This window comes from Dermacentor albipictus, chromosome 10, assembly GCF_038994185.2.
Source record: "Dermacentor albipictus isolate Rhodes 1998 colony chromosome 10, USDA_Dalb.pri_finalv2, whole genome shotgun sequence".
Taxonomy (NCBI): Eukaryota; Metazoa; Arthropoda; class Arachnida; order Ixodida; family Ixodidae; genus Dermacentor; species Dermacentor albipictus.
In genome coordinates, this window is record NC_091830.1 from 55,831,741 (window position 1) to 55,859,443 (window position 27,703).

The 27,703-nt window shown below is 45.5% G+C and overlaps 1 protein-coding gene across 2 annotated transcripts; it reads left to right on the plus strand.

Moving 5' to 3' along the window:
* Window positions 1-6,205: 6,205 nt before the first annotated feature.
* On the plus strand, window positions 6,206-27,548 carry LOC135917070 (juvenile hormone acid O-methyltransferase-like). Of its 2 annotated transcripts, XM_065450561.1 has the most exons (6): window positions 6,206-6,289; window positions 7,299-7,931; window positions 13,333-13,480; window positions 14,371-14,548; window positions 16,833-16,866; window positions 27,408-27,548. In XM_065450561.1, exons 2-4 carry the CDS (start codon window positions 7,359-7,361, stop codon window positions 14,541-14,543), a joined length of 894 nt encoding a protein of 297 aa, XP_065306633.1. In that variant the 5' UTR covers window positions 6,206-6,289; window positions 7,299-7,358; the 3' UTR covers window positions 14,544-14,548; window positions 16,833-16,866; window positions 27,408-27,548. The 2 variants fall into 2 exon arrangements, with proteins under 2 accessions (XP_065306633.1, XP_065306632.1); XM_065450560.1 differs by lacking the exon at window positions 16,833-16,866.
* The last annotated feature ends 155 nt before the right edge of the window (window positions 27,549-27,703 follow it).

Below are 27,703 nucleotides of genomic sequence, written 5' to 3' on the forward strand. Positions count from 1 at the left end.
TCAGTGACCATGCATAAAGAATGCGTAGCTCTGGAAATTCCGGGAATTACATGGACATTCTATTGCCAGCACTGTATTGGGAATTACCAACATCACCCATAGTTTCCTTTTGTCCTGCAGAGACATGGAAAAATTGAGATAAACGTCTATCGGGAAGACAAAGTAATGGCTGAAGGCACCATAAGAACTGAAGTTCCTGATGAGGAACCTAGAGTATCAAGACTGTTTTTCACCAGCAATAAACCAAGACAAATTAGGCACCTATCACATGCATTGGAGTGATCCGCCAGCGATGAAATCACATGTCGTTCCTTTCGAGCTCACAGATAAAACAGTGGATTTTAGAGCCCCCTATCCTATGTCCAGAAATAAAAAAGAGTGACTAAAAAAGGAGTAGCAAGAAATGTTGGACGCAGGCATCATCCGGCCTTGTTTATCTCCATTTGCTTCTCCTACAAATATTGCACCAAAAGAGGACGGGACATCCCACCTCTGCACAGACTAGCGGGCTCTCAGTGCTCAAACTAAATTGAGAGGTTGTCCAATGCCGAGAATCGACATAACTGACAAAACTTGTGGTTGCCATTGCTTTTCACGAATAGATTGCACGATAGATAGAGGACTTTTGAAAAATTCAAGTAAGTGACGGAACAAAAACGTCCCCAGAATTAATAACTCCATTAGTCTTGTTTGAGTACAAACACCTACCATTTGGCTGGAAATACTCCCCTGCGTGGTTTCGGAAAATTTTGACCGACATTTTTAAACCTTACTTGGGCCCACTTGGAATGTGTACATTGATGACGTCATCATATACTCCAAGAGAAAGGAAGAACAGCGTAGTTCTTCGAAGATTTCAAAAGCTCTTCATGCTCTCAGGCTTGCCCAACTCAAGTCAACTTCAAGAAAAGTGCGTTGTTTCAAAGTATAGTATTGTTTCTTAGAAAGGGTGTCTGATGAACACAGTAAAAGTACTAAGCAAGAATCGGCAGAGAGGATCTTCAAGCTGGTAACGCCTTATGACGTGAACTCCCTGTGCGTTTTTCTTGGCCTAGCAAAGACACATCAGAGCGTTTATCAACGACTATGCACTGAGGACTATGTACTGTTAGCCCACCTGCTTTTTCCCCACTTTTGAATTGAAGTCCCCCATTTATACTGTATACCGCGTTTCCACTTTTCCTATCGGTAATTCAACATTTTCATAAAACTGATCTACTTCCTCATCATCGTGACTGGACGTTAGAGCGTACGTTTGTACTACCTTCAATCTATACCTTTCATTGAGTTTGATTACGACTACTGCTACGCTCTCATTGATGCTGTAAAATTCGTCAATGTTGCCCGCTACGTCTTCATGGAATATGAATCCCACCAAGTATTGCTTCTTATCTGGGAGACCTCTATAGAAGAGTACATGTCCGTTATTCAGCAATGTGTAAGCCTCACGAGGTCTTCTAATCTCACTAAAGCCGATAATATCCCAAACAATGTCTGATAGTTCTTCGAGGTGTCCTGCTAAGCTTGACTCACTCGAGAGCATTCGGGTGTTAAACTCTGCAAGGGTCAGTTTACATTGGCGGCCTAGAATTGACGGCCTATATAGAATTCGCTAAACTACAAACAATAATCAACAAGCAGAAAATAAGCGATATTTGAAACTATGCCGTGAGAAATACTGAGGAAAAATTCTAAAATGGACGCAGCCTGAAAACAGTGCGAGGGAAACTAATCATTGTACAAACTAAGATGTATGCACTAAAAGATAAGCAGGGTAATATCATCAGCAATCTCGAAGATATAGTAAAAGCAGCGGAACATTTCTTTACTGACCTGTACAATACCATAAGCAGCCACAATATCTCCATTCGAGGTAGTACTTAACAGGTTACAGAGACTTCTTCTATAAGTAGCGATGAAGTTAGAAGGGCCTTGAAAGGCATTAAATGGGGAAAAGCGGCCGGAGAAGACGGACTACCAGGTGATATATTCAAAGATAGAGGAGATATGATGCTTGAAAAACTAGCGGGCCTTTCTTTATACGAACTGTTTATCGACTTCAAAGGTCTTAGAGAACTGGAAGAATGGTAAAGTTATACCAATTCACAAAAAGAGAGACGGTAAAGGTTTGGAAAATTATTGGCCCATCAGCTTACTTCCAACATCATATAAAATATTCACGAAGATAATCTTTAATTGAATAAGGGGAACACTGGACTTTAATGAACCAAGGACACATGCAGGCTTTACGAAAGTTAGCTTTCCAATGGGCCACATTTATGTCATCATTAAGATAATCGAGCAAACCGCAGAAGAAAATGTGCCTCTCTACATGGCTTTCGTAGATTATGAAAAGGCGTATGATTCAGTCGCGAAAGCAGCAGTCATAGAAATATTACGCCATCAAGGAGCGCAGGATGCTTACGTAAATATCTTGGAAAGTATCTACATAGATTCTACAGCTACCCTCATTCCCTACAAGAAAAATATGGAGATACCTATAAAGAAAGGGGTCAGACAAGGAGACAAAATCTTCCGAATGCTATTCTCTGCAGGCTCCAAAGAAGTGTTCAAAGATATCAAACTGGGACGGCTTAGGACTACGGCTCAACGGCCAATATTTCACCAACCTTCGATTCGCAGTTGACATTATCCTGTTCAGCAACCCTGTGGACGAGTTATAACATATTATTTAGGACCTTAACATAGAGGGTAAAAGAGTGAGGCTGAAGATTAATATGCTGAAGACAAATGTAATGATCAATAGCCGGGCAAAGGAACAATAATTCAGGTATGCCAGCCAGCCTCTAGAGTTTTGAAGGAGCACGAATGTGAAGTGCGATGTTTCCGCGTGCATTTTATCTATTTCAAGCGGAAAGCATCAAACTTACGACGATTCATCCCTTGTGTGGCGCCGGATACGCCCGCATCGTCCACATTGCCAGAACAACTTCGGGTCCTTCAACGTCGACTCAATGCTATGTGCGCAGGCGATCTTGTCCTGATAGAAATTCGGCCGCTGTGATCGGGATTCGAGCCCGCGACCTCGTGCTTAGCACCGCAATACCGTAGCCTCTAAGCCATCACGTGGAGGTTTGCCATGACCACGGTAAGATTATATTGTCCGATATAGTATAGCACTGCGAAATCATTTTGAACACCTGGATTGCTCATAACCAACCTAAATATAAGTAAAAAAGCGTTCGTGCATTCAGGCCCCATTACAATGCGACTGCTGCCGCCGGAATCCAACTCCCGACCTCGACTGTTGTAGCCACTAAGCTGCCTCATGGTTAGCTGCGTCAGATTAAACGTACATGTTGCAGTGTACGTGAAATGAAGCTTTAATCATTTGTATAAATAAATGAAAAACAACCCAGGGCGATGCTTATGATGGTGCTTACTTTTATATTATCCAAACTGTGTAATTTCACGCAAAAGTCATGTTTATGAATCGCAAAGGTCAAAACTACCACATTCCTTCTGTCACATCAGCACATTTAATCGTGTCATGAGAAGCCAATAAATACACCAAATAAAACGATGCGGAATTTACTTGGGCTCATAATTTCAATTAAAGAAGTTATAAATTAATCGTACTGAGAGTGGATGAAAAAGCAACTTGCCACAGCTGGGAAACGATCCCGCGTCTTGGCATTACGCGTGCGATGCTCTAACCAATTGAGCTACCACAGCGCGGCTTCCCCATCCACTTTCTTGGGTATTTATGTGTTACCACTAGAATTAACCTTGGAAGGCATAGCCAGCACTACTACACACAGGCCTTTCCCCTACGTTTTATTTCGTGTCTGCTTGTTGGCTTCTCATGATGTGAATAATAAAAATCGGTCCCCTTCTGTTAATCCCCTTTCTTCTCGTTTTACATAACGAGGGTCTTGCATCCGGCAGCGTTGATGCCTGCAGATAACATGTGCGGGTCTATTGACCGATTGCCTTTAACAAAGAAGATCACGTTCTCCTGACGCCTGCGTCATAAATGATGCTCTACATTCGCCACCAAGGTTTGTATATTAATATATTAGTGTATGATCGTATATATAAGTAGTCATATCATAAGAAGCCAACAGACACTGATACCAAGGACAGCATAGGCGAAATTACTTGTGCTTAATCAGCGAAAAAAAATAACTCTAAATGAATCCAAATGAAAGTGGATGAAAAAACAACTTCCCACAGGTGGAGAAAGATCCCACGACCTTCGCATTGATATGGTCGCCGTGCGCCGAATGGCCTATGTTCGAGTGAAATTGTGCGAATGTGAGCCGGCGATGTCGGCTCAATCTCATGCACCTCAGCAGGCACGAAGGGCCCCGCCTTCCGTCTCGCGCAAAGCTTCGGGGGGAGGGTGGGGAGGGAAGGCGCCTTCTACTGCGGGTTGCCCGGGCGGCCCCGTGTTCCCTGCCGGGTCGCGGTATCTTCAAAGCCATCCGCGACGGCTACGGATTCCACGCTGCGCTCCGGTTTCGCGTTTTAGTTCGCGTTGATGCCAGCTCAAGCAAGAAGGTCAATGATCTCATTGCTGCTGCATCATCATGAAATTTTATTGTAGAGACTGAGTTGGCAGCAAGCACATTCGTGGGCCACCGAACTAGTCCACCGCACTCAAGCGCCTATGTTCCGTCGGTCCATAGCGATGGCATCGCGGTCAGTAGCCATAGTCTGCTGCTGCCGCGTTTCCTCACTGCGTCGTTTTGACAGCGTGTTTCTACGTTCGTCGAATGAAATGTCAGAGGTAGGAGCGTTCCCTACCTGCGGCAAGTTGTTCTTTAATGCACTTTCATTTCCAATAATTTATTGTTTGTTTATTTCATTTATTGAGGACAAGTGATTTCCCCCAAGTCGTTCTTGGTGTCAGTATTCGCTGGCTTCCTATGATATCACTGATACTAATTGGGGCCCTCGGTTAACCCCCTTTATATACATATATATATATATATATATATATATATATATATATATATATATATATATATATATATATATATTGAAATTCCACGGTTGAGACGACGCTTTATTCCAAGAAGGAAAAATGGCGCCGACTCAAAACGAACACGAGCCGATAACTGATGATGACTTTGTACAGATGAAGATGAAGTTCGCATAAATGCTTACAATATATATATGTATATATATATATATATATATATATATATATATATATATATATATATATATATATATATGCAGCCGAGCAAACAGCAACGAGAAGGCGGCAAAGAAACCTTCGCTTGGCACACACAGGACTTTAAACATTCCCTTGCAGCAACGTATCAAACTTCACCGCAATGCACCTCAACGAGCCACATATAAGCGACAATAAAATTATATTCTACCTTAAATTTCTCTTCCAGCAATGAACCTCTTAACACGAAATTACTATAAAATATGGTTTATAAGAGAGACACAGAGAAAAAAACTTTACTTATCCCATCTCAAGCGGAAAGGGGCTGCAAGAAGAAGACGAGGGAAGTTATTCTACTCGCGGTAGGCCTCCTCAAGAATGCTGAATTTAAACAGAATTACTATTTCTGTTCTGTGTCCATTTAAAGGGACGCAGACATCAGTGTGCGCAAGCACAAATTAGTACCTACAATAAAGAATCCCGTCGTCCGATTATCTCTCCTGCGCATGCTGTTTATTTTTCTGAATTATTTGGATATTCTAGGGTTTAATATTTCTCATACAGAGGAGAGCGAGGCGGTGCTCTATACTTAGAGAGAAAGGAAAAGAAAAAAAAACATAAAGGTCACACATGCAGGCTCAAAAAAGTCCGGTTTGCTACCTCACACTGCGGGGGAGAAAGGGGGAGGATGATATCTGCAAACAAAAGAAGAAAACAGACAGATTCAAAAAGAGCACATTTGCACTATCGCTCAATTTCGCAGAATAGAAAGATGTTACCGTGTCGGTATCCCATTGGATGAACACGGGCACCGTGTCGTCAGCGCTTGCGAATAGGCCACAGGAAAAACAGGAAGCAATTTTATAGTACAACGACTCTAGTCCATGTAGGACTAGAGATGGTACGGTGTTTTTTTTTATGACGCTTTGAAAATATCTTTGAACTTTTCGTTCAAAGCGAACATATATTCGCGCATCACGATACAGGTGCACCACGTCCGTTGCCGTGCAATGTCCCCATAAAAAAGCGCTGAACAGAGAACGATACTACACTGCATATATACGCGCCTTCGTTTCTGACCACTGCCACGAATGACCACTGCAGGCCGAAGCCTTGCTTCAAAACGTCCTCGGACACGCTATTCAGGTAAGATTTCGCATTTCGTTGCCTATTTGATGCATCTTCCGACACCTGAAAGCATGCAACCTTTTTGAACCAAATTTCAGTACAAAGCAAGAAGTACACTCGTCAAAACATCGGCTTGTATTTGTGGCATATGGCCGTAATAGTTTTCCACGTTGTGGGCTCAACCCTGCTCCCAACTCAAGGTTCCTTGCCCCGGCTCGTCCTGCGTTTTACTTCAGCCTCATTGTTGGCCACGATGTCAGTGTAAATATTCTCCAGTGCGCCTACCAGCAACAGTACCCGCAACATCTATTTTAAGGCGCTAAGCAGTCTTGCTTCTGAAGAACCCTTCAAAGCCAACTATAAAAAAATTGTTATAGCCAAATTTGGCATAAATATGTAGTGTATACCACTGAAAACAACTTTTGCATTGCCCCAGAGTTGGTAATGTGTAGTTTCGTTTTATTTGCTATTTTTTCGTTAGTAACTTTTACACAACGCCTAAGAAGTGCGCACGTGGTGTCGCTAGGACGAAAGTGCCAGCAAGCTTGGTCAGAACTTTTTCAGCGAGCCGCGTGAACCACTGGACGCCGCCCTCTCGGATTGACTAGCGTGCCCAAGCCTGTAAAACCACAAAGACCAATCGGACGATGCGGCATTCTGATCTTCTTACATGGGGACAGAATCAGTCGCGGCACCTGCGTCGGCCGCAGGATCTGCATTAACGTGGCCTAGGAGATTACTGAAGTCATGGCGAGGAACCACGTGTTAGATCTGCGTCGTTTTCGGGGGACGGTGATCGCAGCGCACTTTTTTTAGGAACAGCATAGCTACATTGGCAAGCTTTGCATGACGCTCGCGCAAGTATTTGAAATGTCCAATGATCGCAAGTGGGCTCCTTTATGCCCTTATGATATTAAACAAGGCTGTTTATGCAGTTCAACATGATCTTGCAAATATTCATTACCATAGAGAATGAGAGCGACTTGTGAAGCCAAACAAATTGCAGTGCTATTTTCGCATTTTTCAGGCCCATTTCAGAACAGCAAGTAAAAGCCATCGACGTCATTTTCACTGTGAGTCAATTACAATGGATGACGAAACCCAGTCCAATCACAACAAACCTGACTACGACGCGAGTGTGTACTCGGAGAACGTCTCGTGTTCTTTCCCCACAATTACTAAGTTGCTAAATTATTACAACTTGACGTTCGACAATCCGCTAGACATCGGCATCGGGCAAGAAAACGTGAGTCCATGTGGACCATTGCAGTTTCTAGACGTGGGCTCCGGTTGCGGTCAAGTGACCCTCAAAATCCTGCTGCCCAATGTTCCAGAGAATGTAGGCATAATTGTAGGGGTTGACGTGTGCGCCAACATGGTTTCATACGCCCGTGAGCATTCCTCTCATCCAAAGCTAGCATACGAAGAGCTGGACATAACAGGCGATGTCTCCGAGTTCCTCGGCCAGTACGGACATTTCGATCGCCTCTACTGCTTCAACAGTCTTAACCGCGTGAAAGACCAGACCAAGGCATGGCGCAACATGGCGAAGCTATTGAAGCCTGGAGGAGAGTGTCTTCTGTTTTACGGCGCTTGGTACGTTACACCGGAAATTTGGAGGGCATTGGCCAGAAAGGAACGCTGGAGCAGATTTACGGAGGTGAGTGGTGGATACTTACAAGTAGCGCCCATAAGCACGAAATGGTTCTAATGCAATAACAATCCGTAAAAGCATGTCAGAAGTCATTGTGATGTGTGACGTACCAATTGTTTATGCCATTGGCCGATGAAAATAACATCGTTTGCATGAAAAGCATTGTCGATTTCCAGCCACAATGGTTTTACCGCCAAGATTCCATGGCTTACTATAACGCGATATTGCGTGTGGCCGTCATCATCCTCGCTGAATTGAAGCTCTCATCAAATAAATAAGAAGATTTAGTGTGTTGTGATAAGTTTTGAGCCTCATTCCCTCAGACCGGCAGCCCGATGTCCTGCCATTGATCTGCTAGGATACTTGACGTCAGTCGAAGCGGGTATGGGAAGCGCTCGTCTCTAATTTTTTATGCTGCTTTGTCTTTTCGGTTCATCGAACCTTCGGTTACATCATTTACCACTGGGCGTGGGATCTCCATGATATATTTGTGCATCTGCTGTAGTTCCTTAATAATTCACACCTTGTGTCATAGTTTTAGGTTTAATTACGAATAGAGTTAGTAAGATCTCGGGATCCTGGCGACATTCCGTTTTTAGTAACCTGTATACCGACGGAGACTATGATTAACTTTTCGATAAATTCAAACGCGAGAAAACCACTCTATAAGGTGTGCGTAATATTCAACGAATACCTCCAAGCTACTAGACATTCTTTGAATTCCTAAACCTAAACTCTAAAGTCCCTATTAGCAAGTCAGTCAAGACTCTTGTATAATCTGCCATCTCCTTTCTGTGATTAGGTGAATGCGACAAAAGGCAAGCGAAAGCTCAGAAACCTGTCAACAAAAAATGCATACGGCAACGTCGTCGCACATGTCTGTGCTAAATTCAGGTTAAGTGAGAGAAATTTCAGCAGCGCCCATCGCCCGATGACTGTCGAAGGGAATGCGTTTATGATTGGATGGATATAGCGACACAACTATGAGCACGTTAAAGTAATCATGGGAATGTTGGATACAGAGTGAGAACGACATCAATTTGCTTTTAATACTGTGAATTTTCCACAGCTAGAAGCCATTTGAAATTGAAAGGGCTTCATGCGCATTTAGTTGACAATTGTTCGTCGGAATTTATGGTATATTGAGACAGCTGTAACAAAATCTTAGTTTTCGGGCATAATATTTTGAACTTCAAGCAGGTTAACTAGACAAAAAGTAAATATTTTGACCACAAAAATTTCAATGTAGATTAGCTCATTTGGATCTTAACAATTTAAATTTGAAGGAGCACGATGAAATAAGTGATGGCAATTTTTACTCAAGTCCTTCCCTTTTGCAGTAACTCCTGGAATTGTATATTCGACTTCTCAGTGCTATTGTAATCGGCAGTTCACCCCGCGACACCATCCGGTCACGGCTCACACGTTTACAGAGAACGGGCCGACAGCCGGCTCAAAATGGTTGTCAAAGCGGATGATTTATTACCAGCACGAAAGTACTTCGGTCAGGAAAGGTTTGGGAAGTTATCAAGGATACGGCCACCACTTGGCAGCTGCACAAATTGGCCGCCCATCCACGCCGGAGACGTGCTGCGTGCAACGCTACGGAAATCACATGTCAGCCACCCGAATTGTCATGTCCACGCCGGGGACGGTGCCAGTGTGCGACCGCAGACAGTGTACGAACCTACACAATGAACAAGCAGAGTCAGTGTACGATCCCCTTTCATCGGAGACAGTGTACGATCGGAGGCCATGGAGAAGTGGAATAATGGACAAACTGAGACAATGGAGTCAGTGTGCGCTCCCCCTCCCCCTTTTTGTCCCCAATGGTGTGGGTGCGTTTCCGACAAACCTCTCTTCGCGAGCAAAGGGCGACATAGCTCCAGATTTCGGGGGACCGATCTCATCGGTCTCTTGACGACGGATTGGGGGAAAGGACTGAACAATGACCACACCAGGCATAAAAAGAGCAAGGAACGTTGGGGACTAGTGGGCTGCTACAACTTCATGAACTTTTTCTTTACGACCTTCACTTTTCTCCCGCATACGCAAATATAAACGCGTATGTCAAACGTCCTGAATATCGGGCGCAGCCTCACGTTCCCTTACTCCTCCACGAGCAAAGTGAATTTTACATCTTAGGGACCCTAGTCGCAACAGTGCATTTCCCTTAATTCGATGTAACGGATAATTCGAACAGCATTTTATACCACCACAGCGCTACACAGCTTTACTGAAAAGTACTGCCAGTTTTGCACTCATAAAGGCACTAGAAGTTCATTTTCTGCAAAATTGCTGTTTCCGCTTTTAAGCCGTAAGTACGATGTCCGAACGCAAACGGAAATTCCTGTCGAGCGCTACAGACACTGCATTCATGCTTTTCCTGCTTTCTCTATCTTTTTAATCAGGCTCTCCTCCATAGCTCTGGCATAGGTTCAATTTCGGCACATCGTACTACGTGTCGTAGAGAAGAAAACGCGGGTGTACGCCAGCATGCCCAAAGCTCCATTCGCACTTCGCTTGCTTTGCATGGTGCAGGAATTTTCCCAATAATTTAAAACATGGCTCATCTAAAGATGCATTGTAACCTATAGTATTTTCGACTATCTTATGATGTTGTGAGTTTACAAACATGCTGCTCCTCCGTGGCTGTGGCGTACGCAAATCGCTTTCGCCATAATTCCGTGCGCTTGGGATGCGCTTGCCGCTGTGAACTAACCCCCTATTTATCGGCATCGCCTGTGCCACACGCTACGGCAGCCAATATGCGCGGACCATTATCAACGTAGTCAGACTTGCAATACCACTACTTTCCCGCGTTGTCAGTAGCGGTCTGCACAAACATTTTCATGCACTATTCTCACTTCCGACTGCCCTTCCACGTTTACGATTCAATTAAAACGATACTCTCTCTGCCAGCCCTGACAGGCATTTCCGACCCTGGATGCTAGCTGGGTGCTGCTGCTCCTGCTTTCTCCCCGAGTAGCTCACCCCAAGATCAGCACCGCCATATTTACTTCCATATAGGTGTCCAGGTTGCTGGCCTTGTTTTCTGCGAGATTATTGTGATAAAGCAAATCGTACTAAATATTCTCATTTTAACATATATACGCCTCCCAGAGCGCAGTTCCTTTACCGAAGCAGATCTTTCTAAGAATATTTCTATGTTTACTATGCTAACCCTTAGGTCATAATTGCAGGCACATTTTTATCGTGCCAACGCCAGCTACCTCTTTGAGATTATCGCCTAGTGTCGATGAATATTTGCAGTTTACGACCCATACATCCACAGCTGGGTTGCAATATTTACCAAGAATGCAGTGTTAAAAATTCATTTCAGATAGATTCATGGATGGGTGGTGCATCATCATTATTTTTTATGGTTTATTGGCATAGCCATCGCGCTCACACTCTCACCAAATCATTTGCAATGATGCCACAACAAGCGTGCTTGAAGCTTCTTCAACTCAGCTGTGATGCGGTCACTCGGGGACCGCATGGTATACCTGAATCAAAAAGACACCTCGGTACTAGTAGCAAGTGCACCCGGCTAGTAATTATTAGCAACACACAGAAGCGCTAACGTTTTTACCACTGTGCATGGATGCTTTAAATTCATTGTAACAAATGTGCTTAGGAGAAGGAGAATATTTTAACAAAGAGAAAAGAGGAAAACGTCGGCCTACAGACCGTGTGTTTAGCCTGCTATTCCTTACCGGGGAAAGAAGTGGGAAGTATGGGGAAAAGTAGGTGTCTAGTGATTGCGTTATGCTACAATGAGCTACTGTATACACGTCCAATATGCGGATGCCCACTGTAGACACAATACGCGCAAACGTAAACTTATCCACAATGAAAGTTATCGCGCAAACACTTTTCGCGCTCTCTGCACGTCTCACAGGTGCCAGAGCAAACCGTCTAAACCAGTCTCACACAGACATTTCAAGAGTGACTTTATGGCACGTTTATCATGATCGACTCTTCTCTACACATCTACATTTTTTTTTTCCGAAAAGGCACAGGAATATAAGCAGTCAATATTAGATTTAGGTGTTCGCTGCTCAGCCGCATATTGAGGACACATGCAAACTACGTGATATATTGTCGCTTAAGTGTGACAGACGGTACAGTCAGGGTCTCGTGCTTGTCCATTGTGGTGAAAGTATCGGTGAGTGTACGCCACATCGAGCCATACTCGGTGGATGAGTGTTTCCTGGCCTCTCCGCAACCAAAGTGGAAGCCTGAATTGTGAACCCCCGTCAAATCTATCAAGACGCTCTTGCTGATGTTTGGGGTTGTCCTATTGTCGATCGATAGAAGTTTTGATTGAGGTTTGGAGCAAAACGTTGATGTGATACCGGGAAAAATGTATTTCTATAATGCTCCCGGCAGTATGAACCTTTTTTCCTCTTTGCGTCAGCCTGTTCATTTCCAGCTATTCCACAATGGCTAGGAATTCACTGCGGCACGATGGTATGCCCGAATTGAGACGTCTCAGCTAGCAGAGGCATTATGTCACAAACCAGAGAACTATATGCAGTTCTGTGATTCATATAATTGCTGATGAGTTGCAGTGCTGGTCTTGAGTCACAGAACGCTGTGTTCTTCTCGGTCAATAAAAAAAACGCAGCTGCTGTAGGTGACGTTCTGTGTCCTGCTTTGAACCGTTTGCGATGCCCATTGCAGGTACCGTGTAAGCTGTCACAGAAGAGGCCTGTGTCACTGAACCACCTGCAAAAACACGTTTCGTATATCCGTACATGTAAGGAATGTAGAATAACACGAAATGCGCAAGCCCAGCAACCGGAATTTTCGACTTCTTGGTTATGCCGCGGATTGAGAGTCTTACCGTTGGCTTTGTCACCGTCCAGAGTGGAACTTCTGGAATGTCATGCGGTTCGAAATCCGACGGCAACAAATCTTGCTGCGGTAACACGGCTGCTGAGTAGGCGGCGACATGCCGTCTGCTTGTGGTGTTCGTCCGTGCATGATTCTTGTGTCTAGTCAGTAGCGTTGGATGTATTCGCAATGGGGCATGTCGTGGATAAATTCGAGCTGGGCACGCGCGGACCTCTGCAGTAGTACCCCAAGCAGACGCACATCGTGGAAGTCCCAGGCAAATTTTCAGTCCGTGAGCCTGAACAACTTCAAGTATGCGTACAGCAGTTATACTAACCCGAGAAAGTGCTGGCGCACTGTGGCGGAGGTAGCCAACAAAAAGTACCTGGTAGAGCTGCAGAAGAGATGATTTGGATTGCACCCACGATTTTGCAGACATTTGTCGAATGATTTCAGTAAAGCTGTGGAGCTGTGGCTTTTAGTTATGTTTGAGAACATACACGTTATATCTTTCGTTTATTCATAGTACAGCTGCCACGACTAATCCTGGAACCCATGGTTACAGGTGTGGGAAGGCCTCATTCCACCGTCACAGGATATGGGGAGCACTGAAGAGAGGCTCGAATATGTCCGATCACTGGCGAAGAACGTTGGGCTGGAATTGAGGAGCTGCGAGATGGCTCACATCCATCTCCCCTTAGAAGAATGGTCCGGTGAGTGTTTGGGCCCCAACCACCCTCACACAATCCCCAGAAGGTTCGTCAGCATATGCGAAGTTAGACGAATCCAAACATTTGTCACCCAGCGTGCAAGCAATGCTAATCGAATAGCTTACTGCATTTAGCTTGGTCGCAGTCACATAACGTAAGCTAACCCGGCAAAAACTGCTCAGAAAGAAGCTGGCGAGTATTATTTAGGGCCACGCTACGGGAATCTTTCTCATCGCCAAGATATGACGATATGTTCATTATATGCTATTTCAATTGGAGAAACTATATCGTTTTATTTCCTTTTGGTCTCTTCATGTCTTCTTGTGAGCCAGAACAAAGTGTGCAGTGCTTGGGGTAAAATTTTTGAGAAATATTGTTGGCCTTATTACCTTGCAAGATAAGGACGCCAGGTGACTTCGGTGAATGGCGGCAGCATGAACCAACTGAGTTCCGTCTTCCTTGGCGAAAAAAACGCACGTTTAACATTCTTCGCATTCTGTTGAGCATCGGCGCACTGACCACATCCTAAGAAAACATTGTTATTGAAATTGGTGTTAATTTACTTTCATCTGTTTTATTATTCGCTTCAATATCTTCAGTTATATATTTATAAGTTCATGTTGGAACCTCTTTGTTGCCGACAAGAACATAATAATTGGCGATTCCAGACCCTGTACTTACAAGGCTCCTTTCCCTCTTATATAGTATATACCTGTCCATCCATCGAGACCATTGACTTATCCATTCAATAGGTGGAAAGCAGCATTTTGCGAGCCGATGTCAGAAAACAAAACGAATAAAAAATTTAGAACCACAATGCTGTTATTAAATATTCCTTGCTTAGCACGCGCTTTAATCACGTAGTTTCTTTTTCTTCTTTTTATATTCCGCAGGAATGCTTGCTGCATTGATACCAGGAAATAACACTCTGACTGCTGAAGAAAGGCGCGTCTTGTTCCAAGACACTAACGAAGAATTCGAGAAGTGGCTACGAGGGCGCAAGAATCCACTCTTAGCTGACAACTATGTAATCCACGGGATAAAGCCGATGAAACGGCACACATAAATATGGTACGGCAATTCGTACAGACAGCATTTCATTAGTAAAGTGGCCTTCTTTCGAAGGCACTTTACATCTGTGTTCATCTTCCTAATCGTATAACATTACGACATTCTAAAATGTCCTTCAGTGTACGCAATAGAGAAAGCATTTCATCTTGCGTGTGTCATCAGCCGTAGCTCAGTTGCTATGACATTCTACTGTTCCGCCAAAGTTGGCAGACTAGATTTCCTGCAACTGCGACCCTATTCTGGGAAGAGGGCCAATGACGAAAGCGCCCCTGTACCGAGAAATGACTGCTTGTACGCTAGGGCTTTCTGTCCGCCATGTCCTCTGGAATGTGTTTTGGAAGAGTAACGCTTAGCACCTAGCTATAATAGTTCTTTCTTCTTACGCAGCAAAACGCGACTTGCGCGATGCCTCTTGCGCGCGCATCTTGCGCACGCGAGCTGGGCGAGTCGGTATGTCTTCATAACTATTACACGCAGCGCGCACTAAATAAACACGGACGAAGAATGGACAAGCACGAGCGCTGACTCACGACTAAAAGTTTATTGCGTTGGTGCGTGGGTGTACGGATGTGTGAATTTTCCTATATATACTTGTTTAAACGCAACAAACTTTTAGTTGTTAGTCAACACTCGTGTTTGTCTATTCTTCGTCCGGGTTCTTCACTGCTCGCCATGCGTAATAGTTATGCAGTTTTCTGGGAAACTCTAAAACGTGATGCAGGTCACCTGACCCATGTAACACACATTGAATTCCACCACGCTTTCCATGCACTTGTAGAAGTAACACGCTACTGCATTGAATAGCTTGGCTTCTCGTATGTGTTGGCGGAGAAATTGCAAACGGACTGCCTAGAGGACCAATTTGGCAAATATCAGCAGTTGTAAGGAGCACAATATCACGTATCTGTACAGAAGATATGCAAATCCATGCGCAAACTCAGGCTGCAGAGAGTGCTCGAACTCACTGAATTCCCTCAACTAGATGTGCTCACTCATTGTGCTTCAGTTGACGACCTACAAGCTTTGCAGCATTTTGATGTTGCTGCAAGGGAGCAAGATATTGCAAAGAAGCAGCCGATGCTTCCCGGCATTACGTATGCGGCTGGTCACCTCAGATGCAGCTGCAAAAAAAAACTTGATCACTCTTTTCGCAAGGAGAACCTCGTACTAGAAAACCGGACTTTCGACAGTGGCGATTTCGCACTTCTTTCCACTGGCACGAGAGGTGGCTTCCTGTTTCCTGAGCCTATGTGTGGTTGTGCATGAAGCTGTGACAATGGACATAGTGCTTGAGCAACTTGTAAATGAAAAAAATACCATAAAATTTTATTATTGTCCAAAGCAAAAGGAACTTCTTGTTGCCTTCCCAACGTCCCTTATTGACAGCAATGACGACTTTTGCATGTGGGGTCGTTGACATTCGCCACTGCTCGTCATGAAATTAATTTTTAGTGCGGCTGGAAACCTTTTAATAAACAATACCTGTAAGCTTTAAAACGACAAGCTTATAGCCGATAAAGCAGAAACAAAAAAAAAAGACTGAAGACTATGGAAGCTTAACCGTTGTTAGCTGTATTCACAGTCCATGTTCACCCTTATATGTTCTTTCGTAATGGTTTCCAATAATTTGTTTGCGTTTATTAAGAGATGGCACTGCAATTCGTTTGAATGAGATATTTTTTTTTCTACACATTGTCACGAGGCAGTGACGATAAAGAAATCAGTAACAATACTGGGAATGGCGAAACTAGCTTTTATTGGGCGAACCTGTGGCCAGAAAAACACGCTACACTCAAATGACGACGATAGCGGTGAACACTGTCGGCAATCGCCGAAAATCTGATCTTCCGGTCAAGCACGGCCGCTTTTATTCACGAGTCATCGAAGGTTCCAGAGTAATCGGTGGTGCCCGCGTGTCTTCCAAAAAGTTCTACCCAATTCGCGTCGCACATGCAATCCGATTACACAAGCTTCCGTAACAAAAGAACTATCAATAACATTCCAGAAACTTCCGATACATGTGAGCGCGTCCTGCGCTGAGCGATAACATTTGTTGGACGGTGAATAGCGCTCACCCGTAAAATATAAGTACACTTGTTAATATTTGCATGCATTGTTTAGTTTAAAGTGTTGTTCTTGTTATAGGTGATACTAACTTGTTTAAATGATAAAATATTTATGATTACATATTGACCTGCGGTGTCAAATTTAGAATGTAATAAATCACACTACATTCGTCTGAATTTAAAAAAAAATTTTTACTTGTTTTTATGGTTATTTTCAGATACCACACTACAGAATGCAGTATTAGCTTGAAGGTGAGAATACGATCCAGCATTCGATCCCAATGAAAGTCACAAAATCATATCCAGCGATACCTGTATTCTCTACTTGCCCGATTGTTAACCATTGTTAGGAAAGACTACTCAGAAAAATAAAGGAATAAATTACCGACGATTACGTTACTTCCTAATGCGAAATTTGAGCGCAGCAAATAAGCTGTTTCACCTTTTCGATAGATTGAGGCAAAGAAATCGAGCAACACATGTATGCGCTATCACAGAATTTTTTTTTATTTTTCACACGTATTCCTTTAACAAAGACTCCACCAACAGTTCTTGACAGTCATGAAGGAAGCTTTGTGGTCGGAGAAATAGACTGATATATGTTCGACTTGGTACACCAATGCTTGATTCTCAAAGACGAGATCTATACAAGTGCCTCGCGAGGTTGTCACAGCCGTGGGACGCGTTACGAGCGAGAGGAACGGGATGTTCTCCCGCATAAGTGTTAGGAAATCGCTGTTTGTCTTTATGTCAACATTAAAGTCCCCCACTACTAACATCGGTGTGGATCGATGGACGGTTAATGCGAGTTGCAGGAAGTGCACGACGTCTTTCGTGAGTGCGGTAGGGGCGAAGTAGGCAGCTACTACCAGCAAGCCGTTGGGCAACTTTGCGGCGCACAGTTCGCCAACTTCAAAGTTCGAGCCGGCGCTTTGACAACCGGAGACTCGCAGGAAGGGGTGGGAGGGGGGCGGCGTGTACACCCAGCGGCAAACGATGGGGGCAGAAGCGCGTGCAGCAAGCGGACAACACGATAAAGGGAGGAGGGAAGAGATAGCAGCGACTGACTGATGCCGCTGACGCCGATAGTGAGTCAACCCCAGCTGCGGAGTTGGTTTCAGGGACAACGCCGGCGATGCCGACACAAACAATATGATACCCTCGCTTCCGCAGCGCTAAGAACCAGGGGGGGGGGACAGTTTCCTCCTCTTTCTGCATGGCGGCGACGGTGTTCTATGCAGTCACGTTATCTTGACTCTCTAGCGGCGTCAGCGGCATCCAGCGGTATCAGTCGGTCGCTGCTAGCGCTGGGGGGATGAAAGGGGGGCGGAGCTGGTTACGAGGCCGACGACAACGCCGACGCGAAACCCAGGAACGGACGCCAAAGAGCTGCGCTCTAAAATACGTGGGAGTTGCGTATATAAACGTTTAAAACAAATATGGGATGGTGGGTTGCAGCTGGTCAGCCAATCATCCGCGGAAGGACTTTTCAAGCATCACAAAGGAAGAAATAGACTGAAATCGCTTATGTTCCCAATCTGTAGCATAAGAAGTATTTCGAGGGAGAGAGAGAGAGAGATGCAAATGAAAGGAAGGCAGGGAGGTTAACCAGACTTAAAACGTCCGGTTTGCTACCCTGCACTAGGGGAAGGGAAAGGGGAAATAAAGACGGAAAGAAGAGCGTGACAAAAATGAAAGCATGAGAAAAAAAAATATGAGAAGGGACGAAATGGGGTCATTAGAGTCTTTCTAATAGGCCACTGTCACGTAGAAAAGTCAACAGAGCCTTGACCGACTTTTGCTGCGACGACCGTTCACGTCGGCATTCCAAAACCGACTGTTCTGAAAGCGGCCTGTCGTCAAGGCGCGCCAACGCGGTCGCTAGTGACAGCCGGTGCGCGCTGTATCGAGGACAGTGGCAAAGCACGTGTTCGATGGTCTCTTCGCCGCCGCAGTGTCTGCAAGCCACGCTGTCATCCATACCGACTCGGAAGGCGAAGGATCTTGTATAGGCGACACCAAGCCACAGTCGGCAAAGTACTGCTGTTTCGAGGCGAGAGAGTCCAGGCGGGGGTCGAAGTCGAAGGGATGGGTCCAGTCGGTGTAGACGTGTATGCTTTAAGCTGGGTGTATTCCATAAAGTTTTGATGGCTTCATTTGCAAGCACACGAATTTTCGTTGCAGCGTCTGTTCTTGAGAATGGAATGGAGTCTTGTAAGCCCTCCTCGTGTGCAGATCGTGCTGCTGCGTCGGCAAGTTCATTGCCCATTATGCCACAGTGGCTTGGAATCCACTGCAACGTGATGTCGTGTCCTTGCTCGACGAGGTGGTGAAGCAGCAGTCTGATTTCCATAACTAGTTGTTCGTGGGGTCCTCGGCGTAGGGCAGAAACCAAACAATGAAGAGCAGCCTTGGAGTCAGTGAACACGCTCCATTTCCTGGGTAGTTCTTCAGAAATTACACGAAGTGCACAACGAATAGCAGCAAGCTCCGCGGCAGTCGATGTAGTCTGGTGAGATAGTCGAATCTTAATTGTGGAAGGTTTTGCAGGAAAGATCACCGATCCTGCAGACCCATTCACCGTGGTTGAAGCGTCAGTATAAAGATGATGATGCTCGTTGTAAGTCTCATACAGCAAGAGCAGTGAAAGCTGCTTGAGTGCTGGAGACGAGAGTTGGGCCTTTGTTCGTATTCCTGGTACCATTAGTCGAACATTTGCTCGAGCCAAGCACCATGGTGGAAACGGAACTTTCGCTGGAGCTGTATAACCTGATGGAAGGTATGCACGATAAGGCAGGACTGTTTCGCAAAAGGAAGCACGTGGTCGATCCACTGGCAGTGAGGCTAGATGATGGGCAGGGGCTCGAGCAAGGTGTCTTACGTGTGCTCTGAGCGCTTCCATGACTATATGGGTCTTGGCTGGGAAATCGTGTGCAATGGCAATTGTTTCAGCCGTTGACGAACACCGCGGCAATCCAAGACACACTCTAAGTGCCTGGGCCTGGACGCTTTCGAGTGTGCGGATATTACTTCTGCAGGTGTTGGTCAGCACAGGCAAGCTGTATCGCAAGTACCCAAGAAAGAGCGTCCTGTACAGCTGCATCATTGCATGTACTGAAGTACCCCAGACATTTCCTCCAAGAAACTTAAACACATTAGAGATATCTGTCAGGCGCTTCTTTAGGTAGGCCACATGAGGACTCCAGCAGAGGTCACGATCAATTATTACGCCTAAGAATCGGTGCGTCCTGACATAAGGTATGCTTTGACCGTCGATAGAGACATCGTATGATCTCATTGGCTTTCGGCTAAACGCAACCAATGCGCATTTTTCCGGCGAGATCTTGAGGCCTTGTTCATTTAAGTATGCCGATGTTGACGTGGCAGCTTTTTGAAGCCTGGCGCGTACTTGCGGCCGTGTCACACCAGATGCCCAGACGCAGATGTCATCGGCATACATTGATATTTTAACTGTGCTCGGAAGTCGTTCCACGAGACCAATGAGTACAAGGTTGAAAAGTGTGGGACTTAAGACACCGCCTTGTGGAACTCCATGGTGCGTATAGTATTGCGAGGTTGGGCCAGCTTCAGTGTTAAGAAAGAGAGACCGCCTATGTAAATAACTGCGAGTCCAACGATATAATGGACCGCCTAGGCCCACCGATTCCAATGCTTCAAGTATGGCGTCATGAAGAACGTTGTCGTAGGCTCCCTTTATGTCTAAGAACATTGCGGCAGATAACCTCTTACACGTCTTTTGGTGTTGAACATAGGTTACCAGATCGATAACGTTGTCGATAGAACATCGGTGACGTCGAAAACCAGCCATGGCGTCCGGGTAGATTTCGTAGTGTTCAAGGTACCACTCAAGTCTGGCGAGGATCATTCGCTCCATTACCTTCCCAACGCAACTTGCCAGCGCAATTGGTCGGTATGAAGTAATCTCTAAGGGAGATTTGCCAGGCTTAAGAAGCGGTACCAGGCGGCTGATCTTCCAATCTTGGGGAACGTTGCCCTCCTGCCACGACTCGTTATAGATATTAAGGAGTGTTCTTCGTGCCCGTTCACCAAGGTGACATAGCATGCGGTAAGATATGCCATCCGGACCAGGCGACGACGACCGATTACATAGGGCGAGCGCCGCGTCAAGCTCTTGCGTCGTGAAAAGCAGATCCATGCGTGAATCTCGTGAATCTGGAATACGGTTCAATGTAAGCGAAGCTGTACGAGTTGGCTGGCCCGCAACCATAGCACAGAAGTCTTCCGCCACATCAATGTCTTGTCGGCGCTGGAATAGTGCTAGGGCCTTAAACGGGAAACGCTGTTCCGGAACAGAACGTAGACCACGCACAGTTCTCCATATTTGAGATAGCGGTTTGCGGGGATCTAGCGACGCACAAAATTTCGACCACCGCTGAGCCTCTAGTTTGTCCATGCGGCGTTGTATCTTCTTTTGCATTCGCCTGGCTGTTCTTAGATCCTGAATTGACTTAGTGCGTCGATATCTTCTTTCGGCACGACGGCGAATCGCACGAAGCCGCTCCAATTCCAGGTCGAATTCAGAATACCTTGGAGAACACGTGAGTGTGCGCGTGGCTGTCTGTGCCGTTTCCTTGATAGCTTGTTGAAGTCCACAAGGGAGGCCTTTGTGACAAGCGTCCTCAATGTGGGATTTAAAGACAGTCCAATCTATTCTTCGTATCGTGGTGGACGTATACGTGTTAGACATTCCCGTGATCTTGAGGTAAGTGGGGATGTGGTCACTTCCGTGCGTTTCAATGTCCAAAAACCACTTAACATGTGTGGCGAGGCGGTGGGAGACGAAAGTCAAATCGAGGCAGCTGCTATACGTTATTCCCCGCAGAAATGTTGGACTCGCGTCATTCAGCAGGTATAGACCGTTGTTGGAAGCCAAGGAAGCTAGTCGTCTTCCCGTCGCGTTAACCTTAGAGCTTCCCCAAATGGTATGGTGTGCATTGAAGTCCCCGGTGATAATCCATGGACCAGGTTGTGTTTTTAAGATGTCTTCGAGCCTTTTGGTGTCAAATCGGCTTGATGGAGACAGATACACCCCCAAGAGTGCAAAGGTGACATTCCTATTTTTAACAGTCATGCACACATACTGATTGTCGTCATGAGGTTGCACCGGTTGGACGACGTAAGTAAGTTCACGGCGAATAAACACGACGACCTTGCTGCTTTTGATGTCGCTTGATGAGAATGTTGTCTCGTAGCCGGATAGTCTTATTGGATGGGATAATCTTGGTTCACAGATGACAATGATTGGAAATCGGTTAGTGAGAACAAATTGACGAAAATCGGCGATGCGAGATCTTAGACCTCTCGCGTTCCACTGAAGGATCGACGCTTCTCTGACCTCCTTACGAAATGACTGGTGATTGTCAGTCATGGCTTCACTCAAGGCTTGCTAGGACGGGGCTCAGCGCGTCGAGCACTTGTAGCCCACTTCGAGCAGATGGAGTGTCAATGCTTGTCAGCATGGCCCTGATGACATTCACAATAGATCGCAGCACCGGGATCATTTGGCAGTCGACTGTTGAAGCCTCACCAACAGAAGCGGGCTTCGATGGGAGCGTCAAGCGTGGAGGCTCCTTAGAGGACTGATAGCTTGCAAGCGTCGGCCACTCTTCCACGGGGGCAGCGTTTCCCGTCTGAGGTCTCCTTGTGCTCTCGGGCATTCTATTTGAGGATGATGGCGTTGGCACAAGCGGCGCACGAACTCCACCCTGTCTTGAGCGTTTTCGTCGATGACGACGTCGACGCCGGATCTTTTCTGAGGCTTCTCTATGGGTTGAGTTATCCCTGACCATTTGCTTCAGAACTTCCAACTCTTTTTTGAGTCTTGGGCATTCTTTAGACGTCGCTTCATGGGTGCCTTTACAGTTGCCACACCTAAAGTTTGTTGCACGGCAGACATCTACAGTGTGTGACTCCGCGCACCGGGGGCACATTGGGGAGTTTGCGCAGGCGCCCTTAACATGCCCGATCTTGAAGCACTTGTGGCATTGAAGCGGCTTTGGGACAAACCGCCGTACGACATGTCGGAAGTGACCGACCTTTACGTGTGAAGGGATGGAATCCCCCTTGAACACAATCTTCACACAACGGCTGTTGCCGAGTCGGCATACGTGCGTGATGACCACTCCTTCGTATGCCGGTTTGATTAGAATTGGCAGGTCCGAGTTCGAAATAGCCAAGTCAACGTCGTAGATCACACCTGCAGTGCAGGCCCCATCCATAGGTATGATCGGTCGTACTTTTATGTTGCCCAATTCTGTGATCTGTCGTAGCGTCTCCAGCGTGGTTCCACGGGTTGTGTCGACAGCTAGAACATTCTTTCGTGTGTTCAGCCGGACTTCCTTGATTTCGTTTGGCGCCTTTCCCTCAAGAAACACAGAGAGAGCTTGCCTGTTCAATACTCGAAGGTTGACGGAAGAATCCACTGGCATGAAGAGGATGGTGTGCGGCCAGCGTTCACTGCCTGCCTGCATGGTTGACGTACTCGCTGGTGACGACGCCTTGATAAGCCTCCTTTTAGCCCTTCGGCTCCTCACCGACACGAAGCTGTCATCGGATGAGTCGTCACCTGCGATTGAGTAGACCTCTGTGTCTTCACTGGTGCTGGACCAGGTGCCTCGTTTCCTTGAGGAGCTTGTCCATGTAGTGATCTGGCCAGACGGGTCGGCAATAGGCTCTGCATCCATGGCCACAGGAGTAAGAGTCTCTCTGGGGCGTTCACTGGTGGTTGACCAGGTGCCTTGACTCATAGAAGAGCTTGCAGTTGCAGACTTCTGGCTGCACGAGCCTGCGGAACGTTCCGCGTCCATCACCTCAAGCCAGGACGCGGAAAGCGCTCCAGAGACTGATGAAAATTTGACGAAAAACTGGCTAGCTGGCACAGGTGCGTTCTAGCACTGAGTAACTTCGAAGTATTTCGAGGGGTAAACTCAAATTCTATGGGCTGTTTTCATGCGAAGAAACAGATAAGTAACTCGATTCAAGCACGCTGGTGCAGTGAAGCCCACTACCATGGTGTTCAGACTTACGTAACTTCTCTCTAGCGTGAATAGACTTTCAGTAATTTAGGTGGTGTTGCCTTGACGCACGTATCGACGTTATTCGGCTCTCATGGCGGCGGAAATCATGCGCTCCGTATTTCCGCTGCGTCAGCTTACTGCTAATGATGTTAACGAACACATAAAAATGTCATTAGGTAATATAATAGCACATGTACTGTTCAAAAGACCAGCGAAATGAATGAGTTGATAGTTGGGTAATTAGATCAGTAATATTCAATGAATATACATATGGCCACCCGTAACGTTGTCGCATGGCGTCCTCTCTGAAAAAATAGCATCATCATTATTAATATTGCCTGATTTTCAGGTGCATCTCTACTCAGAACTCTGCTTCACAAAAGAAGGGCGCGGAAACAAATATATAGCAGATGCTACTGACATAGTCTTAATGAAGCTGTCATAGTTGAAGCTTTTAATGTTCTGCAATTATTGAGAGTTGGGCAAGTCGGAATGATAATCACTGATCCACTTCAACTTACCGTTTCAGTCGACAGAAATCTTTCGTAATTGTATTTTTGCCTCCCTCGTGAAATACATCATGTTAGCCGTCCTTCGCTTGTGTCAGCTGGCACTTCGAGATGCTTTGTGAACATGCAGCGCATTCAATGCCTGCCCACTGTGCCGATTGCTTCATCTTGGTGAATCCCCTCCGTCGTAATAGAGCAGGTTGGTGTGTTGATTTAGCGGACAACGAATAATCAGCCACCAAGCAATCCCAACGTCGTTAAACCATTGTCATTCTCGTGATGTTTATCTTCGAGAATCCTAAATGTAGCGCCATCTGTTATTTTTACTTGATAGTTTGATGTCTATTTAATAAATGTCCTTGACTGAAACTCTAGCAACTGTGAAACTGCGGCATTATTTGTCACACGAAGATTGTGGCTTGGGATTATTCTTTGGAATCTTTGGCAACACAGTAAGACAATAGATGGTGTTCTGCTGGCTCGTGCCGAGGGTGCATATTTCTAGACGGGTTGCTTAAGGAATAATGAAAAACTAATACCATTAAATTTTAAGGTGATCAGGTATCTAACCATGGAAGCTAATGACCGTTTTGATCCTCCTGTCCTGGCATTACCAAACAACTAACTGTCACAGTTATGCACGCTCACAATCTGCGTGGATGCAATTCCAAGAAAGTGTAAATGTGTACCTGGAGGTGCAAGGAGCCACCAAGTGAGTCCTGAGATGGCTGTCAATGCTACCAATCGTTGGCACTACTGCACAAATGAAACGATACATTCAGCAAAACATATAACGACAAGAGAAATAGGGCAACGGTTGTTGTACCTCCGGATGCGCCCTCGCCCCGTTGGCGCCTTAGACCCTGTCGGATCTAACCTTGAGAACCATACTGTAACGCACTTTGTTGCGTCACAGTCACAGGCTTGCAGTACATTTGCTGTATGCATCCTAATGAGCTTTATTAGGACTACTCCTACCCTCTCATTAATGCTCTACAATTCACCAATGTTATCCGTTAGGTTTTTGTCGATGAGGAATAGTACCCCGTATTGTATCTGATCTGGAAGTCCTCAATAGCAAATGACTTGGCCGTTAGTGAACACTGTATAAGCCTCACCAGTTCTTCTAACCTCACTAAGATTATTATGTGCGTGCTTAAGCACGCACATAATATTCGCTATATTGTTATAACTCTATGTACATTTCTTATTATTAGCAATTAGAGATATTTCATTATTATTAAGGGGGCGGGCTTGCGTGACGGCCTCATGTGCTCATCAAACCAATTCACGGAAAGCTTTCCTCTCCGTACTGCAAACATTCTGTTTTCGCAGCCCATCGTCCTGCTTAATCTGGCCTCCAAACACAAAATGCCGTTCTACACCATCGGCTAGTTGTGCTATACATATAATTTGCCACCATGACTATCTACGTAGAATAAGCCTTGTTTAGCTCTCTGGCGAACAAAACATGAGATGACGTGGTACTTACAGTTTTCTAACTCCTTGCTGCATTCTTTCTATCCCACAGTTATCAATGTTTCGATAATTTTAACGCGAGTAACATTATCGACCTATTTCAGGCACACTTTGCCAATCTATCTGTTCACTTAGCCTATTACGGCAATTTAGTGACCGTAGGTGTCTGTGGCTTGGGACGTATCGTAGTCCTGATGTCGTCGTGATTGTTCCAATGTGGTTAGTTTAGGTCATAGAGCAGTCGATACGCCAAAGTCATCATGTTGTTTCGTCATGCTGCCTTCGTCATTACACCGACGTGTAACATTACACCGGAGACAGGGTATGTCGCATATAGTAGGACCCAAAAAAAAAAGATCTCAGGATGACCATGACAGATTTCAAATAAAAGAGCCCTCACCAATATTGTGTGTTCCTATACTGCTTAAATTATACTGTCATTTGTGTAGGCAGTCATCGAAATGTTGGTTCTGCCGAAAATTTCTTTTTGTTTCTAGAATCATTTCGCTATTCTAGTCTCATTCTTGTTATTGATAGTATTCTCGAAACGCAGTTTGTCCATATGCTGATTTCCACTTTCCACATGTTGTTTACGCATTTCGGTCTCCCCCATCTTCTCGTGTACCTACATCAACGTCAACACACAGCATTGCAGCCGTTCTCCATAAACGTTTGACGTTCATGGAGAATGGCTGGTCACTCGCGCACAATTACATTCATTCTCCTCTTGGTGTCACGTGAATTGGTCCCCCGTTGCAGTTTTACTTCTTTGCATGTGGGGGGGGGGGCACGTTGTCCTATCGGTATCGACAAACGCTTGTGGGCAAGGAGGTATGCAACGGTATAGGACTGCAAGCACAGTAGTAGACATGTCTAAGAATTTTCATACAAAAATCTTGACTATCCTGGTGATTGCAGCATACCCTTTGTGAGCTAGCTATACAGATTTCTTGTAATTCATACTTCCCAGACGCACAAAAAATATCCTACAGCATTCTTCGTACAGCCTGAGACATTTCACGTGCAAACGCTTATTTATGAAAGGACCATTTGATTCCCATGTCTGTAATCAGGCTGCTCTTTTTAATAAACTGCACTTTCTACATTTACACGAAACCATGTAGATGAACGCTCACCCGATTCGTAAAGGCATGGATTCAAAAGTCATTCAGATGTGGTAGGGCCCCGGCATAGAAAGGCTCAGATTCACCGGAACTCACCGGGCCGCTATATCACATAATCGTAATCAAATTGCCTGACACAGCGCATCCTGACTGTACAAACTGAAGATTTTTGAACAATCATGGGTGTATAAAAGGCTCTTGGTTATCCCATAGCAAATTCCCTCATTCTCATAGCTGATACAGATGACCCGAAAAGTACGATAATGTTCCAAACCTGCCACTGTCAACCTTTCTTGTCATATAGCTTTGTGCACTCCAGGTGATCAGGGCGTAAAATTTCAGGACACCTAAGCCCTTCGCATGACTTTTGGAAGCGAAAGAATTATTGTGCAATTGAACGCCGCTGAGCTGTTCTTCTAGTCATCAGCACCTCGCAGGTAAGCGAGTGCGTTGATATGCTCGGCGCGTTGTCATTCAATGTTACCGAGGCACCGATAGATTGCGCGCAAGAGCTTGTGCCGTCACGGAACGTACGGATAACAAGGCTTGCGAGAGCGAACATGGCGTGGCGTCGCAGCGATTCACAATACCCTTATACAACACTTGGCGCCTTATCGTTGCAGGAGGTGTACCCTTTCACCTACTCTGCTCCGGCGAGTCACGTTTGAGGAAAGGCGTCGCACCCAATGGCGAAATTAGGTGCCGTTTCGCTCCTACAGATGGCAGATGCCGGTTTTTTCGTTCAAAGGTTTTTAGGTTGAATATTTGGCGCTTTCTCATCAATAAACTGTTATCATGGACGCTTTTAGCATCACTCCTGTAATTAGAGCTTGGTGACGTGTACACTAATTTGTCATGACCATACAGGTAAGTGTGTTACCCTTCGGACAAACTAACATTATTTCGGTTTAAAAAGTCT